Source organism: Hyposmocoma kahamanoa, unplaced genomic scaffold, assembly GCF_003589595.1.
Source record: "Hyposmocoma kahamanoa isolate Upper Pololo Valley unplaced genomic scaffold, ASM358959v1 80, whole genome shotgun sequence".
In the NCBI taxonomy this organism is placed as follows: domain Eukaryota; kingdom Metazoa; phylum Arthropoda; class Insecta; order Lepidoptera; family Cosmopterigidae; genus Hyposmocoma; species Hyposmocoma kahamanoa.
In genome coordinates, this window is record NW_020654051.1 from 2,947,563 (window position 1) to 2,967,841 (window position 20,279).

General features: G+C 35.5%; 1 protein-coding gene across 5 annotated transcripts in view; it reads right to left on the reverse strand.

Annotated features, from left to right (window-relative positions):
- The window catches only part of LOC113233881 (protein winged eye), a 55,523-nt gene extending 37,599 nt beyond the window's left edge, over positions 1-17,924 (reverse strand). For 4 of the 5 annotated variants that reach the window (XM_026469106.1, XM_026469107.1, XM_026469108.1 and 1 more), the window contains exons 1-6: positions 17,867-17,924; positions 15,570-15,635; positions 3,128-3,257; positions 2,474-2,645; positions 2,043-2,238; positions 1,642-1,704 (exon numbers count right to left, since the gene is read on the reverse strand). In XM_026469106.1, coding sequence (XP_026324891.1) covers positions 1,642-1,704; positions 2,043-2,238; positions 2,474-2,645; positions 3,128-3,257; positions 15,570-15,635; positions 17,867-17,924 — 685 coding nt within the window. Of the gene's footprint in view, positions 1-1,641; positions 1,705-2,042; positions 2,239-2,473; positions 2,646-3,127; positions 3,258-13,227; positions 13,252-15,569; positions 15,637-17,866 lie in introns of those variants that run through there. The other variant, XM_026469109.1, reaches the window with a different exon arrangement.
- Between the last annotated feature and the right edge of the window lie 2,355 nt (positions 17,925-20,279).

A 20,279-nucleotide genomic window follows, 5' to 3' on the forward strand; every position in this document is an offset into this window, starting at 1 on the left:
TTATGCAGACGAAGTCGCGGGCACCAGCTAGTCCTACATATATTTGCTTATTTACGGTGTCCGTGTCATCGTAAAAATATCTATCAAGAAATTATAATTTAAAAAAGTTAAGTATTCGAAATGAAAATGATTTCTCATTCATATTTCAAAGTCAAGATACTCACAATGTAAATACTAAAGCATTAGAAATTTAATTGGCGTTTGTAAGTGTGGTGCAGCACGCAAGCTCCTGGACAGTAGCTAAACGGTTGAAGTTGATTTGAACGAGCCTTCTAGCCGTATTTGATAATTCAGATACGTTTTAAGAAAATGCGTTTGGTTTTGTTTTCACCGACTAACGCTGACACAAAATTTATTTGACATCTTTACTTTCAGAAAACAAATATTCGAAGGAAGATCGGAATGTATCCCAGAAAAAAAAACATTTGTGTCATAACAAATTTAAAAATGACAATAAATTATGCAAACGTAATTTTTAGTTATGAAAATTCTACAACTACGCAAAAAGTGTGATTGTAAAATAAATAAACTCTAAATAGTTCAATTTCTCAAACACAACATTATAAATTCATAGATACAAATCATTTTACCGCATACCCGAATTCATTTAACTCGAAAATACGAATGGATAAATAACTAAACTGTTTAGTTCAAATTTATAATAACATAAGATGGCGTGTGGGATTTAGAATGATTAAGAACTATGAAAAACTTGCCATCATAAAACTCAACTTGAATATTTTGTAATATTGCATAGGTCACAAAAAAAAACAAATGCTTTTAAAAAACTGAGAATAACCTTTGTTAGAGTCCAACGGACATGACGCCAATTTAAACTACATATTTAAATAATTATACCCTTTTTAAAACTATTTAGATACTTTTTTAATTGTTTCGACTTTGCCCTATTTCGTTCGGAGCGAGTCGGACCGTCGTCGTCGGTCGGTCGGTCGTCGTCATCACGTGATCCCAATAACGGATACGACAACAGCCATCAATTACCACACGTTTGATTTACACCACCCGATCGCGTTCCTTTCGAATCGAAACGCGTTGATTGGGCTATATTTCATCAAGTTTAATGGCCTAAAAACTAAAATTTTATCCTTTCATAATTGGTAATAAAAACCGCAAAAAAGCGACGTTAGGTTTAGTTACTGGCTATTGAAGCGAAAGTGGAGCAACCTGTAATAAACATAGCCTTATCTACATAGTATTTTGTACTTGGAAAGTAATACTTGTTTTCAGCGGAATAGAGTCGAAATTGTCATTTCATTGACAAGTAATCAATCGACGACCTCTGATGATGCTCAATTTACTTTTTTTTCATTACCAAGCGCATCACAGTAAATACATAGTGCTACCAGGGCAGCAGAAACGGTGAGAGATTGCCGCGAACTGCGGCGCCAAAGAGATATACCGTTTTGAGGTCACTCAATACCTATACCGCTCACTACATAGCGAACATTATATTTATGTGTGAGTGTATAGGTGAATGGAACTATTCGAATTTTTTAAAGTGTTGAGAAATCGCTCTCTATGTACTAAAGTTGCGAGGTCTTTCTCTCGATTTCTTTTATTTTATGATGGCCTGGTATTACTTTTATAAAACTCAGTAAAAAAAAAATAAAGGAAACTTACCAAGGTCGTGCATGCGTTGGTTGTCCTTTGGCCTAGCGACCGCAATGCCAACAGGAATTGATCCTAGGCATTAAAACAAAATTATTTAATGTATTGTCAATATTTATAAGATTTTGATTAACCAGCTTGAACTAAAAATCATTGAATTGGAAGACGGAGTTAAATGTCGTTTGGCAAGTGAAGGTGAAGTTTAAGCCTCTATGTCTGGTCTTCAAAAACATGCCAGTTTTCTACTTTACCTCCGTAAAGTTAGAATAACAATATGGGCTAAATATAATACCAGGACATTATGCACTAAGTATTTCGATACAACTTAACTACATTTATTTTATTTTATTTGATGCAGTCTCCATCAGCAACATCAAAGTCAATATACCAGGACTACATAGTACTAAACAAACCATTATTCAAAGAAGCAGGTATGGCAGGTGGCTCAGGCTTGTTCCCTGGTGATGCCTGCTCCAGCTTGACAGCCACTAGTTCCGAAACGTGCAGATGTTGAGGTTCTCTTTTCACTTGCACTTGAACGTTCTGGCCGGTCACGCCGAGCCAGGTCACTGGGTTTGTACGACTGCATCCACCGTCTGTGTGGATCACCTATGAGAACGAAAATATTAAAATCGTAGCCTGGGGTGAATTTCTCGGAAAGGTTTTGTATCCATGTACAAGAAACGTAGTAAAGGACCATCTCGCAAATCAGCAAATATTGCAAAGCTAGACTTTAGCGATCAATAAATAACTAAGATGAAAAATAAATCGTGTTCGCCATTGTCAGCCCGGCTTCCATGTATAGCTAAAACAAAATAATCGTTAAAAGTAAATGGAAACAAACCTTTTTCGGTGAGTTAGTAAGACAGGTATTGCACGATCGTTTGGCCTGCTCGGTCTTGATGGTGAGCGGCTGCATCATACCGAGTCCATCGATGATCTGCCTCTGGTCCGGGCAGCATAGCTGTTCCGTCATGCACTTGCCCAGTTTCGCCTCCTCCATTTTGCTGCTCTCCCTGTGAACCACAAATTGCATCATCCCAAGTACATCCTAAACATAGACTTGCAATCAAGTACCATTTACCCTGTATTTTTATTAATATGGATTTCCGAAAAGTAACGCCTGAATTTAACAATTAAATATCTGTTTACAAAATGGCAACCCCTTTCTTACTCATTCTCTATAAGAAAATCTGCCTTACTAATGAGTACCCCTAGTATTGTTAAAATAACTAAACCATTTCAAGTATTTTATATTGCTTACCTATGCAATTTGTGGTAAACAAATAAATGTACTTTCTTTTTTTCAATGAAGTAATTTTTTTTTGTGTGTAAGCAATAAAGTGTATATCTGTCCATTTGTTCGGATAATCGCGTATAGTTGTTTTTTTTAAAATGCAATCATTGAGCCCTTTACATTCAGCCATGGGACCTCGAAGGAACCCGAAACATACGGGATTTAGATCTGAGAAAACAGCTTCATTTTAATGACACTTACTTTTCCGTGACGAGCACTCTCTGGCTGCAGTTGACGAGCTCCAACTGCAGCGGCGAGTACTGCGAGTTCGACGGCGGTGTGGGCACGCCGAACGCCGACAAAGAGGTCGTAAACAGACTCTCTGTCGTCACTGGTGACAAGTATCGTGATTAATATCGTAAATTTGCAGCAAAGATATGTTTTTCGGGAGAAATCTATAGAATTAATGAAATTATGGTCAATATTTGGCCATCGCCATGCACTACGAGTATGTTTCTTTTTAAATATCAAGTGACGGGACGAATAAGTCGTGCGCCTGGTTTAAAACGACACGCCTGTCCATAACAGTTGCACTACCACTTCAATTTGAGGGGCATGCCGCTGGGCCTGTCACCCTGAGACATAACTTGACAAGTCCCAAAGGAGCACTACTGCTACTAAATGTATAGAAATTGTAACTGTGTCAGAGACTTTTCGATGTGTCTCGTTGAAGCCTCCGGTGACTAGAAGGCGTACAGCTATTACCGCCTAAAATACATTTAGCTTTCCAGAGGGGAAAGGTTGCTAGACTCCTGGGTAACCAGCCCCAGGATACACGATTATTTTTTTTACGTTTAGGGGAGTTGCCTCACTTATTGACACAGATTCGATAAGTGAGGCGATAAGCCGTGCCGGTCAGGAAAATCTTTATTAAAATGTAATAAGAGCGAAAATGACGTTGTGCATCTCGCGCAACCCCTTTTCGCTCTTACTGCATGGACATAACGGTTTTTCTGACTGGCTCAAGGCGTTTCCGTGTGAATAAATGTGGTGAATCCTCAATTCGAAGATTTAAAGGTGAAATATGTCCAAAAGTATAACTATTACCATGTTACTTTATTATTAAATGTGAGATGTTTTAGCACAAAAGTGAACACGTAGAGCAGTACTTTTACTGAAACTACAAATTAGTATTTATTATGCCCAGATTACAAATCAGAATCAGAGATATAAAACACTGAGAGTGGGATCCCACTCGATGTGCTTGATGCTAAAGTGCGCTGGTAAAACCCCAGTCATCAAACACAAGTTTTAATAAAAAGTGTATGTACATACATTAATAGTACTTCAAATCACATATAATATTTCACTTTAAACATCGATAGCTGGTAAACAGTAAGCATTTTCGGTTCAACAATAAACAGAAGCGAGTGAGCGAACATAACAATAAGCGCTGTATTAAACGAATGTTCGGTGGATAAGCGTGAAACGGCACGGGCGTGCTGTTCCGTGAACCTAAGAGTTATACTTTTATTTATTGTAATATGTTGTAAAAAATATATGAAAGTCGATTTGTTATTGAAAGCAACATTGGACAACATAAAATCATTTTGATTTTATAGCGGTTTTGGTTATTTTCTTTGTAACTTTGCAAGTTATTAATAAATTTTAATTCTATTTATTTTATTTTATTTTACGGGTCTGTTTATGGTTCGATCGCAGATGGGCTCAAGAAAAGAGATGTCTTTCGGTCTTCTAGAAACTTCATGACATAAAACAAAAAGTATATACGCATCTACGTTAATAGGTACTATTGTATGGCACAATAACCCTAGAGGCATCATTAAAAAGATAATTAATATTGACAGGTTTTACAGGATACACAGTAAGGGTTAAGATTAGTTTCACTCCAAAGTCCATTTAGAAAATGAGTCATAAATAATAGAGTTCAATTAACTGTTTTTTTTATATATACATATATTTGAATTAAGATAGGGAAGGTGCCCCTATATCTTGCGCTCACAAGTTATTGTGATCTACTTTTAGCAAAGTTTATAAACAAAAATTATATTCGACGAATGCTTGACCGCAAACTCACTTGGGGGTCGATTCTGAACCTTACGATCAACTGCCTCCGTGGCCGAACGGTTACCATGCCGGACTGTCACGCAGAGGTCCCACGGTTCGATTCCCGGGCCGGGAGAAATATTTGTATGGCCTACAATTATTTCTCTCGTGAGTTTGGGTGTAATTTGTGGTTGTCTATATGTGTGTCCATGGCACCCGCGACACAGGGTTTCACTAGTGCGGGGCTATGTTGAGTGTGTGCGTTATTTATTTATTATGTATTATTATTTACGATAACTCAGTTGTCGACCGATTCGATTTGATTTCATTTTTATTCACAACACCCGAATCGAACGTCAAACTGTCGAATTCGAAACCAAACCGAAATGACGTCACACCCGTACGATTATTCGAACTTCTCGACCGGCAAAGGCTACAAACGTTATTCAGAACACGGTTATCGAACGTCCTATTGTTTACAAAGCAAGAATATAATATAGAAATATCTTATTATTTTAAATAAAGTCTGGATTTTGTTCAATTTTATTAATTTATTTTAATGCAAGACAAACGCATTCCTATATTTTAGGCCTTTAAAGTCTTAAAAATGTACGGACAAGGGCACATCAGACTACACATTTTTGTTCGAAAATAGCCTACAGTGCAACGGAACAAGATACGTCAATGTGTAGCTTGATGTACTGGGAGGATTTTCGTTTTTCTTATAATCTATTTCATCGACTAACTCCGTAAGCGCTGTTAGATGACGATATCGTATCCGAATCCGAATTGAACGTTTAACTCGAATGTTCTGAATAGGTCAGAAGCGCCCTTCGTTTAGGAACGATATACAATCGAACGATTCGGTTAAAATGTCGAAGAGTTCTGAATCGGAGTCCTGATTTGCCCTCCTTGACTTAAATAACGCATTTGCATTTTCGGTGGCTTTCGAGATATTGGCCTCTAAGCCTAAAGTTATCTTTTGTAAGTAAAAATTATATTAGATTTTGCTTAACAATAAAACTGAAACTAAATTATATATAAAAAAACGATTAGAGAAGGTTGTAGACCTAATTTCGCTGATCCTAGATATGCTAATAACTAAATTTTGCTGAAAATGTCGATTAGGTTAGTTATGATACGATAGTATATGATAGTAGTGATATTACGCTGCTCGAATTCAAATTTTTCCCGTACTAATACGGTTTATTTTGCTTGGGTCGAGCAGCAGGGACACTGGCTTTATTTCAGATTTGATTTTTTTTTAAAAGAAATCAAAGCCATTTAAATGTTACTATACAGTATAGTACACGTGTCCTATTTAGTTCAGTTGATATAAAAGAAATGGTATATGTAAAGTACCTATTGACTATAACTGTTTTCTTATAAAATTTTGAGGTGAGTTTGTTTTTTCTATCGTGAAAATTTTTAGGAATTGTGTTTTCACACAGTATATATGTACCTATATATTTTCCAAAGTAATTCAACACTCACTAATGCGAAGTCAATCAAAGCCATTTGAGGTTGTATCGACTATTAAGAGACGATGTGGCCTACTATGTTACGCGTTTTCCTACAAAATGGTTATACACTGTAAGCCTTGAATAGCCCTAAATTGTAGCTTTTCGAAAACAGAGATGCGCCGGCATGTATTTCATTCTTTTGCCGTTCGCATCAGGAAGGATGAAACGTTGTTAAAGATTTTGCTTACACATTTTTAGTGAAATCCGTTTATTTATATTACTTTAACGACTTTAACAGCAAAACAGTTCCTTGTTTAGTAGGTATCTACTGTCTCGTTGATCGCAAGTTCCCCGTTTCTCATTAACGTAAAAACAAAGCCACATGTGCGCGGGAGTCGGCGAGTGACACTTCGTAATTAAGGTCCCTCGGGGCGGACGGGAATAGCTCCGTTGACTTATGAGTTAGTTATAACCCGAGTAATGGGAAGAGACTGAACGAACAGAGTCCAGTTCGAACGCAAAGTGGAAGGGTTACCAGCTTAACAGGAATTTCGGAAATTGTGTTAGGAGTTGGTGGTGTTAACACAACAGAAAGACATTTGATACGAAGTATAAGTTTCACAAATACATTGCCGACCGTAGGGGATAAGATCTTTGTTTATTTATAGATATATCTAGCCAAGCGAGAAACTAGCCTCCTCAACAGTTGCAGTGCCACTCAGAGCTTTAAATCGCAAAGAATTTAGGGTCATTGTCTAAGATATAAGTTGACAAGTCCCACATGCCTGTACCAGTTCACCAGCACTCTTACCCTTCAAAATCAGAACGCAGTAAAGCACATATTAGTGTAGGCGGTAGATTAGGTATGGTGGTAGTACTTCCCTGGATGAACTCTTTCACAAGGATCTAACACAGCTACAGGTACTAAATCCTAATTAATACCTTGAATAAAACATTATGTTAATTTGTAAGCATACAATTTACGAGTTTAATATATGATATTTATTGTTGTTATACAGGTTTATTTTAATTAGTACCAGTGTTGTTGTTCTAGAATGTTTTAGAATTCTCATTGTGGTTTTGCTCAGTCATGTATGAGGTACGTATTTGTTAACTATTTTGTTCTAAACTTACTAGGCCGAATATCAGCGAAGGTTGTGGTAGTCCATTATAGTCCTGTGTAGCCAAATCATTGACTCAAACGACATGTTTCTTATTGTTTTGTATTGTCTTCTATTGTATTGCATTTGAACTCCAGTCATTCATTTATTTGTAAGTAGTTTTTTTTATAACTTCAATCGCAATTAAAATACAAATACCAGGGTCACATAAAACAAAAGCATTCGAATCGAAACACGAATGCAAGGAATTAAGTTGATTATAACTATAAATGTATAACAAACCCGTCCGTCTGTTCGTTATAGTACGTATGTAATCTGATGGTATCTCTCGCTTCTGTCTGCCTCCGGGCTGACATTTTGACACACGGTTAAAAAAAAAATGGTTGAAAAAAATGTGTATCTTTCTTTGTAGAGTAAAAAATATAGAAAGCAACCGGTAAGACGGGTTATGGTCCTTTAAAATTAGAATTTACTTATTAAAAATATTTCTGGCCCTAAAAATATTTAAAAACAACCTGAAAAAAAATCAAATTTATTAAGACTTAATATGTTTCTTAACAAAGACCTTCCATTACTAATGAATTATTGTGAAAATCTCTAGATGATAAACGAATTTTATTGAACCTACAGACCGCCCGCGAACCTATTGGACAAGGAAATAACACACACAGAGAGGATAATAAAAATGTACATATCGTAGCCAGTCATGTATATGGAGACTAAACGGAACGCAAGCGCGCGACCTAGCGGTGTAATCCACTGTGCTTCGAGAGAATCGTGATCATAGAACAATAAATACAGTAGAAGTGGCTAGTTAGGGTCTGACGCGTGCCAACTGTAGGTCTTGAAAGACCTACTTGAGCTCAGTCCGCCATTTTCGCTTTGTATGGTATGGTTGTGTCATTCTTTCGTGCAAATTCTCTAAAATACGTTATTGTGCTGTTTTGGAATGCAAAAATGATGGTCGCACCAAAAAAGATACCCGTGGTGGTATTTCATATGATCGGAAATCTTATTTAATAAATTTTCAATTCTCTGTTTATCGTTTTTTGTTGCAAGAAACGAAAGTAAAATTTAAGTTAAGTATAGCCCTGCAATATGGTCGCTTCTTGTTTGGAGAACTAATCCAATAACTCCAATTCGTCGTCTTGATGGCAGCACGTTGATTGAAATTTCGGTATAATATCAAAACGTCGTAAATGGCATTAACAGGTATTGAACTATCAACGATATGCCAACAGGGTAAAGTTTAAATTGTATTAACAATCCAGAATTTGTTATTTATTTTTAAATTTCAAACTACGATCTATGCCACGGCTGACTCTTTCTTTTTTTTTTTCAGTTAGTTACCAAGAATTAAGAACCCGAAACTTCGGTTTGTTTGAATAAACAAGTACACACGATTTAAATCAGAAAATAGTTTTATTTCTATCGAAAATGGTTTATTTACATCATCATAAAACAGAATGGATCTGTGTAAAAAAGTTTTCTCCAACCAAACTGTTAGTTACCTCCATTGGTGATGAAGGGGATGGATGATGAGTAATGAATACGGTCGCCAGTTGAATTAAGTAGTTATATACCAAAGCCGCTATTTCAGAGTCCAAATTGCAATTCAAATATTGTAAATCGCCAGGTGATAAAATTTTTGTTAGCGTTTAATAGCGCGTTTTGGAAAATACACAAAAAGTGTTCAACGACATCTAGCAGTATCTCGCCTAAACTAAATAGACTTATGTTAATAAAGAAGTCTTAAAACGTCACTTTGACTCATCATGTAACTAGCGACGATAACGTACTTTTGTATTTTGTTATTATTATTATTTTTTGTTTAATTTCGTAGTAGTTTTTGTCTAATCGCGTTTTTTATGAATCTCGAATGAATTTTCCTCAAATGTAATAAAAAACATACATACTTTTAGTACTTTACCCATCAGTGTAGGCAGAGACCACAGCTCACATCACACACACTTATTCTCATCTCTGACGTCATCAACACGCATCAATGCTCGTACACGTTTATGAAATGCATGCACAGAAAATGCATTGGTCACGATTTTCGTTTGACCAATTTTGTTTGTAAAGTGAATCACTTTTTAACCGACTTAAAAAAAAGGAGAAGGAAATTCGACTGTATGTTTTTTTTTTGCATGTATGTTACTCGATAACTCCGGTATTTGTGAACCGATTTTTATGATTCTTTATTGTTGGAAAAAGGGTACCTCCATAGTGGTCCCATTTCATTTTGAAGAAAACATCCACCTCTAAGGGTGGCTGTTGACGCATGAAGATTCATTTTTATAAATAGCGCCTAAATTTTAATACAAGGAGCAATTATTTTAATGGTTGGTTTTGCTATTCTCCAATTCAAGGCGTTTTTCTCTCTCAATATACTTTGAGTAGTGAGAACCGATTTTTGTTATCTCCTGTGTCAAGTCCTGTATAGTGGCGAACTAGGGGATATTTCAATAAAACTTAACAAATCGACGAATTCCACCTACTTTTGAGGTCGGTTTTTTTAGTACTCTGTACTGAGATTATGTTTCTCGCATCGAATGATTCTCATCTTTTCTGAACTATTAATTAGTAATTTTACCTTTTTCATATCGAGAACTTAGGATTTAGCAATTGTTACTAAAGGCAAGTCACCGGAAGAGAAGCGGGAAAAACTGTTTTGCTAGGTCAAATGGTTTAGGTATTTACTATTAAATAGCGGTCTAACAAAAAATATACCATACACCTAATATAGTGACTACAGGATGTACTTTATCCGATCATGTAAAATCCAGAAATACAGGTCAAAATAAAAATCCAAAACGAAATATCTAACTTTGTACATTATTTTTGTATGGAGATATTTCTCATTACGTATTGCAAAGAACCTGCTAAATTTTGGTTTTCAACTGAAGCCCTAGTTATTAAATTCACATTTATCACAAAATTTGCAAATTGCTCAGCGGTTTAATGACACGCGGTGCCGCCCGCTGCCGTATATTTGTTTATTCAAACAAACCAACGTTTCGGGCCCTTCTTTACAGGTCGTATGGTTACCTGTAAAGGGCCCGAGACGTCGGTTTGTTTCAAAAAAACAAATATACGCGAGTTAAATCCGGAAAAATACTCGATAAACCAGTAATATTTTTTCAAAACATTTAAATGAATAGCTTTTGTAACTTTAGTAGAAAAATAGGGTTGATTTGCATAAACATTAGACATGGTTGATGCCTGTACCATATTAGTACAATAATTTTTGGTTTGTTTTCGAGCCTCCGGCTGCAGTTGCCTTGGGTATCGATTAAGGATATCTTGGATGTTTTATTTCATTTCGTTCTTTTCTTTTCTTTTCTTTTGTATTACGTAACGCTTTAGAACACAGGTTGTATTTCAAGTTGAGATATAGTAATTGAATAAGCATAGTTTAACTGTACCCAGCCAAATATTGAACGTACAAAAGTAAGTAACAGCATAATAATGTCTTTTTTCTAACATGCACTAGATAATAATACTTAGAAAACTAAACTACGTATAACGTGTTTTCTTTACATTTCTATAAGAATAATAGTCAGCCAATAATATAGCCCCAATGCTGGGCCACCTCTCACTTGGTCTGTAGTTCCCTTGCGGTGTTGGGACCTTCACACACATCATTAAATTGTTTTGTTTCTTTTTTATTATATAAAATTTAAGTGAGCAATAGAGCTCCATCTCACCTGATGGAAAGTGACGATGTAGCATGCACACTTAAATAATGCCTATTCAGTCTCGTCTTAAAGGGCCAAGTCCTAACTCCATAACCGTTCGCCATATGAATGTGGAAGCGTAACGCTTCTTCTTTCTTCGAATCCTTGGAATATCCACAACAGATGGACTTCTTTGCAGATGTGTGCAGGTTTCCTCTTGATGTTTTCCTCCACCGAAAAGCTCGTGATAAATTCCAAATTAAATTTCGGACATAAATTCCGAAAAACTTAGGAGGTGCAAGCCCTGATTCGAACCCATGATCCTCCGCTTGAGAGACGGCAGGTCAAACCATTACGTATGTCCCATGAATTACATTACTATACAAGCTATAAACATCATACCACGCGGGTACAAGGATCGAAGCAATCGGTTCAACATCATAATCAACCCATCATACCACCCTTTAGTCCGCCATGCTTCACACGTTCCGAAACAATTAGGTTGGTTTCAGAACAGTGCCGATTTATGTGCGGACCGTCCGTCTAGCACCGGAGCGGAGTACCACGTGTGGAGTTAGAACATCGTTTTACAGTGACGCCGATTGCTCCGTACTCCGCAAAAGCCACCCGTGACTGTCTTCCGTGAATTTTCTCTAAATTAAATACTCGATTGAGAGCACTGCGGTGTGTACGCATGCGGATGGTCCACAGGTGGATAGTCCGTACGGACCGTACGCACAGCTGTTAAACCAACCTTACAGTCAAATATAAGTACATTTCATATAGGATGGGCACTATGACATTTCAAAATTTCGCAATGCATGGATGCTATTTTTAATGAACTAATCTCTCCACCAGCTTGCAAAAAGAAATAGTAAATTGCTAGTAACATACCAAAATCAAACAATATTTGTTGGAGTTTTAATTTTTAGTAAAAAAGAGAAACAAAAAATGATAAAGATAAAAATAAATTACCCCAACTACTTGATGCGAAAAGCGGAATATTTTTCCATAGAGATTTAACACCATAGAATCGATAAAGCGAATCGGCCTATTGTGTATCACGCGTCACGAGTTGCATACCTACACGTCGTATGCGCGTCGATTTCTTTTGTTTTGAATTTTGCATAACGTTTTTGGAGTAATCATTCAAATTTCGTTTCGTTGTTGTTGATTTTAAGCTTTGTTGTTGACTTATTGTTTGATTATTGTTGATTTTTTTATTTGTTGCGTAGTTTTTTTAGTAAGTTAATAACATAATAATAGAATCTTTTTTCTTTTGTTTATTACTTGTTTTTAAAATATTGTCCCTAAATCGATTCTCTCTTCGTTATAAATTATCTCGATATTTAAATCGATTTTTTCATTCCATTTCACGTTACCACATACCTAGAAACTTCAAATCTCAAAACGTCGCCATACTCATGCTAGGTGAAATGAACTATAAAGGGATTCGAACCTGCGACTTGCAATTTCAGGCAATCGTTCTCCCAATGGCCTAGCATAGTTTTTCATAAGTAGGTACGTGATAACTGTAAAGGAAAGGAAACTGCAGTATTTTGAACACGGAATGAGAGGCAACATATACCGGATTCTTCAACTAACAATGTATGGGAAAATCTAAGGGAAACGTAGTCGTTGTGAATCGGAGAGACTGGTTCAATTTTACGACTCATTTCCTTTTATGCACTGCAATTAAAAAAAATAAGGATAGCCATGATGGCAACCAACTTCGTAGAGAAGCGGCACGCTTAAAAGAACCATGGACTTTTAAAAGCTTATTTTGACCGATTCGGCGTTGCTTGATAAGTGTGACGCCTCCCTAAAATTGTTTGAAATTTGCAATTTATTGAAGCAAATCATACATATAAGCGGTTACGTGTTAACTACACAATTAAGGCAATAACTAGACATAAATGAATAATTAACAGACGCCATTATTACTAACAAATAACTACTATTTCACGTTACTATCTACACATATACACATTTATAGACAAATTACATACAAAACGTTAACGCAAACTTACATTAAAACAATCCTCCTTTTTGCGCTGGCGGTTAAAAATTCAACCATTTATTAATATGTAAATTCTAAAAGTACAGTCAAATGCAGGAATATATTTTAAAGTAACACTTTTTTATCATACACCTAGTTCATATATATAAGTCAATCTTTAAATACAGTAAGCATTAAAGGAAGTATAACAACTGAGCTAAATCAGAAAACGAAAACTTAAAAAAGGATAATTTAAGGGAAACGACAGACACTGTGCACGCGTTATTACGACGTCTGCAAACTATACTAATTGGCATAGAGAGAATAAGATGCTACGTACAATGCAGTAGTAATATCAGGTGGTTTAGGTAATGTCCTTATCGATAAATAGTACTTATGTGTCACTGCCAAAAATAAACTGACTCTTCTTACTATTTTTTTTATTGGTGTGCAAAACAATTTACATTCAGTGAAATATGATTGAGATACAATTTAAGGGCTTAATCTAGAATGTAGAGTTAATACTTGTATATACAGTGTCATTATGACAAGTGTTAAATGTTTACATAAGAATTTAAAAAAGGGAAAGTGAGATTACAAACACAGATATTAATTTGACAATATGAGAAGACGAGCCGAAGTAATTGAGGAGATTGCTACGATTTTCACAAAGATGTTGTCGAAAACATCATCTGTCGGAGTTTTAATTGTTTAGTGCGTTGCTTTTTGAAAATTAATTGTATAGAAGGATTGACTGTACTGACTCACTCAGTAGTTCAAAAAGTAAAGATTTATTGACAGAAAAATAATAGAAGTATGAAGAGACTAAGTGGAAATGGAATATTGTTTTCATTTGTTACATTAATATTTTTTTTATAAATAATATCAAGTGACGGAAGTAACAAGTCGTGCGCCTGATGGTAAACTACACGCCTGTCCATAACAGTTGCAGTACCACTCAGAGCTTTAAATCGCAAAGGTCTAACCTAACCTAACCTAACCTAACCCGTCAAAACCGGATTGCAGTAATGCTCACATTACTGCTTGTCGGCAGATATAGGTAAGATAATCGAAAATCTTTAACGTTTCCTTTTTACTGACTCTTTCACTGTGAGTTCATTGAAAACTGAACTAATACATCACTATTATTATTGATACAAAGATTGAACAAACACAAAGACAAATTTCTTGACTGGACTGTAGGTCCGGTTTGGCAAACAGACGCTGGTTCGTGTCCATACGAGTTAGTAGCAGAAGTACTGCCAGCTTACCTATTTCTGCTGCCAAGCAGTAATGTGACCATTATTGCGTTCCGATTTTGACAGGTAAAGGTGCTGGTGAAAATACGGGCACATGAAACTTGTCAATTTACGTCTCAGGGTGACAGGCGCAGTGGCAGTGCCCTTCAGACCTTTGCGATTTAACGCTCCATCACATGATAGTATAAAAAAGTAGGATCGAAAGAATGTTCTTTATGTATGTTCGATCTTTGTATTATTCGCAAAAACTATTATAAATAAATAAATGTTACATCACTATTTTGAAGTTTTTTTTTTAACAAACACACCAATTAACTACCTGATGTCAAATAGGGAATGCCGTGTACTTTTAGTATAAGAACAATGGCATCCTCTGGGTGTATTTCCTAAATTATTTGTACCGAAAATCGAGAGCAAACCGGCCATCGTCTTCAAAATTCAACAATCATGACACCATTATTTTCAAAACGACATTAGTATCTATCAGTTTGTTATTTTAGTTAAAAATCCGACTACAGAATCTCAATTTTTCAAATTCTACTAAAAGAAATCACGAGTCCGAAAAAAATTTTGAATTAAAAAATTCATATCTACCGATTTGCATCATAGATATTGCAGATCGTGTCAGTTTGTTAACTGAATCGTATTTAAATAAAATAAATGATATTCCTGTTCTAGTGGTTGAGTTTTCTATGTTAATTTGTCATGAGACGCGTATCTAAACATGTTAAATGCCGTATGAGGTTGACAGCGTAACTAAATAAACGCGTGAGATCTGAAATGTTTTTGCAACATTTCCTTACTTATTGCAGCTAATTCTCTATTTTAGCTATTTTTATTAACAATAAAAAGAACTTGCCGGGAATGGTAACATAGTAAGTTACAAAAACTACCACCTTGTAAAATGCAAATTTGAACACTTTCAAGTGGACGTACAATATAATTTTCGAATAAAAATTTTGAATGTACCTGCTGCTGTTTTGGCACGTGTATTTGGCAGTTTTTTTTCTTAATAATTGCGCACTTTGACAATTATATATTGTGTAAAAAGTGTTTTTTAAAGCATTAACCGTAATAATATGCGCTAGATTGTACATGGTATGTAAATACTAACCTTTATGGATGGTGGGGCGGCTTCCGCCCTGCGGGAACAACGAGTAGAGAGGGAACCGGGCGACACCTGTTCAGAAAAAATGCACTCATTTTTATTACTATTATTTACATAATAATTGCACTATTGCAATTATTATTATGCAAAAGGCTTATTATTTATTTAACCGACACTTTTGAATAGCTTCTATATCTTTAGTTAGTCTACTTCTTAAGGCTAACAGTACTTCTAAAGGATTTAAGCCAGTATTTTTTTGTCTTGTCTAACATCGAAAAATGTGCAGGAAAGTCCATTTTTAAACGACTTTAAAAAAAGAGGAGGGTCTCAATTAGACCGTTTTTTTATGTAAGTTACGCGATAACTCCGGCGGCATTTGTGAATCGATTTTGATGACAATTTTTTGTTGGAAAGAGGGTACTCAGCCTTTTAAGGCCCTTTTAAAAACCTCGACAAATTTTTAACGCCTCACGACTAGTCCCTCAAGTCGTGAGTCATAAGACTAAAACTGAAGACTAATTCGAGTCGAAGTATTTTAACCTCAGGAAGCTTTAAAGACTTATAGGACTAAAACGACTGAAACGACTGGCGCCTCATAGCCTCGGAAGTCGCGACTGCCTTATGACGTGATTTTATTTCTACCCACAAGGTATTTATTTTACGATTTTTATTATAAGTAAATAAACGTGGTTATTTACTACATACTCTTACGTCATTTTTATTTATCAACTTCGGGTTTAATCAGACATAAAATAGGTATAAGTCCTTTGCAAACAACTCGAGTCGTTTCAGTCTTTCAAGTCGTTCAAGTCTTTTGAGTCTTTAGTATAACGCGAACCCCCAGTCTTAATTTTAGAGTCGAGTCCTGTAAAATGGAGTAGAGTCGTTATGAAACGCCTTAAAAAACTGAGTCTCTTTCATCACCAGAAGGTCACCTCAGTAGTGGTCCCATTTAAATTTGAAGGAAATATTCCACCTCTAAGAGTGGTAAACTAGGGGACAAGTCCGGCTTCGTGCACTTTTCGATATCAATAAAACTTGGCAAATAGATAATCATCAGTTTTTTTTATAATTAATTACCGCTACATACGATAAACTTTTAAATATTTAACCTTTGTCGACAACATCGCAGTACCTACCTAGCTAAAGAAAAATTCCATTCGGCCGAGTCACCCGCTCGGTTTTTCAGCGTAGTGCGTGCGTTTTTTTAATTCCATTTTTAAAAGGATGATTATGATTATGATGGATAAAAATAAAATAATACTAAAAGGCGGGAAAGCGAATACATTGTGTATATTACGATACACTAATCTCTGTTGTTTTTAATTAAAAAATAAATTTATTTTAATGAGTTCGAGTGCGGGCAATTTAGCCATTGTTTATTTCCAGCTAAAAAAAGAAAAATATAATAGAAAATATACAGTAAGTAAAGTTGAAAATGAAAATGTTATTTTAGCATATTTCAGTGACAAAGCTAATACAGAAGCCAGCCACCTGCAAATTCAAACGATGTTCAAGTGTCCAGTAAAAATAACATGACCAATATAGGAGTACGTAAAATTTATGTTAACTAAATTAAATACTCATTACTTTTGTAAACATATTGGCATTGTTTGAGAAAAACCCTGTTTGCCTGACCTGTAATAAATACAAGGCTCTCAGACGTAACATAGATGTGACTTTTCGATTTGAGTTAGTTTGTAGTTAGTTTCAGTTAGTTCCAAAAACTAGATGAAGTGCAAATTTTTTGTAGTTGTAAAAAAGCTTCCAAAAATATCATACTACTACTAAATATATATCACAACAGGAATAAAAACGCTATTTATGTAAATTTGCCGTTTTCACAAAATGCGACCGAAGTTAAACAACACAGTAATAATTTGTTTTCTTAGTTATTCCGCTTTTTTATATGTAATACTCGTATTTAGCATGCAAGGCAGGGTAACAACTACATTTAAAAATTACTTTCGGGTAATTTAATGCGTCACTAAACGTTAACGTCGTCTGAAAGATTTTAGAACAATGCGTAATAAATGTTTATTCGTGAATGTTGTGACGGGCAAACATTTTACGTAAAAAGTTAAAGTAATTTTATTATTTAAATTTCATCACAAATTTGTTTGTATTATGAGAGAACTATTTTATATTTTTAAGTTAAAAAATGACAATAGTATGAAACTTGTTTACCGGTACGTCATAATAAAAAAAATGACCCGCCCGCGTATAAATAAATTTTGAACGAATTTGTATTTTTTTCTGGTATTACGTTGTGCATTTAAAATATAAGTACCAGGGCAGCATACCTGAGTGTAGGTCAGAGGGCGGGCGACAGCGGGCGCGCCCCGCCGCCCCGCCCCGCATGGCCTGCCCGCGTCCTCACCGCGCCGCCGCCGCCACTCCAAGTCACCTGCGAGAAAATAAGGTTTATAAAATTCATCCACGTAAATTTGCTTTTAAAAACGTACATAGACGAATAAGGCAGCCGAATAACTGAAAACTTCTTAAACCGTGGTTTATTCTAAGTATCCAAATTTCAGTTCCTTCTAAGTATCCAGATTTTCAATTAAATCACCAAATATATATTTTAAAGGCTTATTCCGTATGTAAATGACACACACATAGGTCTACAATTAAACATTAGGTATATGAAAATTTTCGAAAACGAATGATAACGACCTACGTACGTAAATGCAAATATTTTGCGAAATTAACCTTTTCCATTTTTTGCGAATAAACTATGTAGTTATTTCTTTTTTTTTCATGATGTATTGTGTTATTGCGTGCAACTCTTAGAATATTAAATAGAAACACCCCACTGGGCGCGATGTATACGGAACACGCGAAAAGATCTAAAAATTATGTAATTTATATTGTAACAAACACGCCTTTAAGTTCCAACCAATTCCGTCAAGTTCCAACAAACTACTCCATCCAATCTTTTACGGATACGATTTTAAAGACGACAAACAGGTAGCGCAATACGCTAAGTACCAGGGGCTCAGAGTTGTGGAAGAGGCGAATTATTCCCAATAGATTTAGCTAGCTTAGCAACGCCAACGGTTCTTGGTGTCAAAAGAGCGTGAGTCGCAACTCACAAGTCGAGTGCCGTTTATAACTCAACCTCTTAAAGAATCTATACGCCTGGTATTTCGAATCGCCACTCACTTTCAAATCGAGTAAAACGAACGTCATGGTAGGCAACCGTGCTGTTTGAAAAAGTTGAGTGTTGCGAGAAATTTATGTGAGAAAAACTGATTAGTTAACTCAGTTTAAAAAAAATATGATTGCAATAAAAATTGCAGGATAGTTGTTACCTGATTTTATAAAGTCGACCAAAGTTGTATTAATAAAATTAATATACCGTTACTGTTTACACAATTATTATGTCCTGATATGATCCTGATAGATAAGATACTCAGAATTATTCTGCCCATTTCGTACTGGGTTCTTTACCACTCGCCTGGGTAGCTGGGTGGTTGGTGAAATAACCTTTTTTGTAGCGAGCTAAGATCATCATCACGAAAGCAACTACATATGTAAATACTCCATGTTTCTTAGCTAAAGAAGTAGGAGTCACACCAAAATAACCTGCGTTCAGGTACAGTTCTCTAGGCATTTCGAAGTCAAAATATTAGTTTGATGATTTTGGGATGGATCAATAAAGTACCTACTATAATGTCATCAACAGTGATACAAAGTAAGACACTCGCAGTAGTGCATACATTTTTTTTTAGCTACAGAATGACAAACGACCCATTTAAAACATTATTACTGCGACGATTATTTTTTTTGATATTTTTTATTTTATTTCGTACTCTAGTCACCACAAAACCACTCATGTTTGATAATTTACTTCACTAAAATAAATTAATTTGTATTTTATGGAAGTAGTGTTGGTTTAAACATTATATTGAGCATTACTGCGTTCCGGTTTTGAAGGGTAACGGTGCTTGGTGGTGAAATTACAGACACATGAAGCTTGTCCAACTTATGTTTCAGGGTACGATGGGTGCAATGGCAGCGTCGCACTGCAGCTGGTACAGACAGGCGTTTCGCTTACCACCAGACGCGACTTGTTCGTCTCGTATCATAAAAAAAATTAGAAATAAATGAGATATGTTCTTCAGAATACCGCGTTAAAGAAAATCAAATTCCTATAGTTATTTTTCGTCTTCTAAATCGATCGTATTTCCTTGTTTTTTTTCTGTTTGTTTTGTTTTTAACTCTTAGAAGGTCCCTAAATAAATAAAGAGTAAAAAAATCTGAGTAGGAGTGTTGAATTAAGTAGTGTTAATAAATATGAATTTATTACAAACCAGGTCGAAGAAAAAGTGGAAGGAGACGTGGAGGAAGAAGAGCAAGAATGAATTTTCTAATAGTCTTAAAACTGCCTTAAAAAGTAGGGATTATCTACCCACAAAATTGTAATGGCGTATTGTAACTTATACATACTCCGTCTGTAGAAATTAACATCTCGTTTACCATGTCATTAAAGTAACCAAAATACACAATTTCTACCATAACCGCTATCGAATCTCGCTGCGGGATGTCCCACGTTTCTGTGACCACTTCCTGGCCATCAATCATCGGTTGTCGCTTTACTCTGTCTGTCATCATCAAGCCTAGCATGTTCTACCCAGTTCCATTTTGTTGTTTATTTTCCTTCAATAAACAATATTTCTTTCTATAAATGTACTTGATTACGTTAAGTGCTAT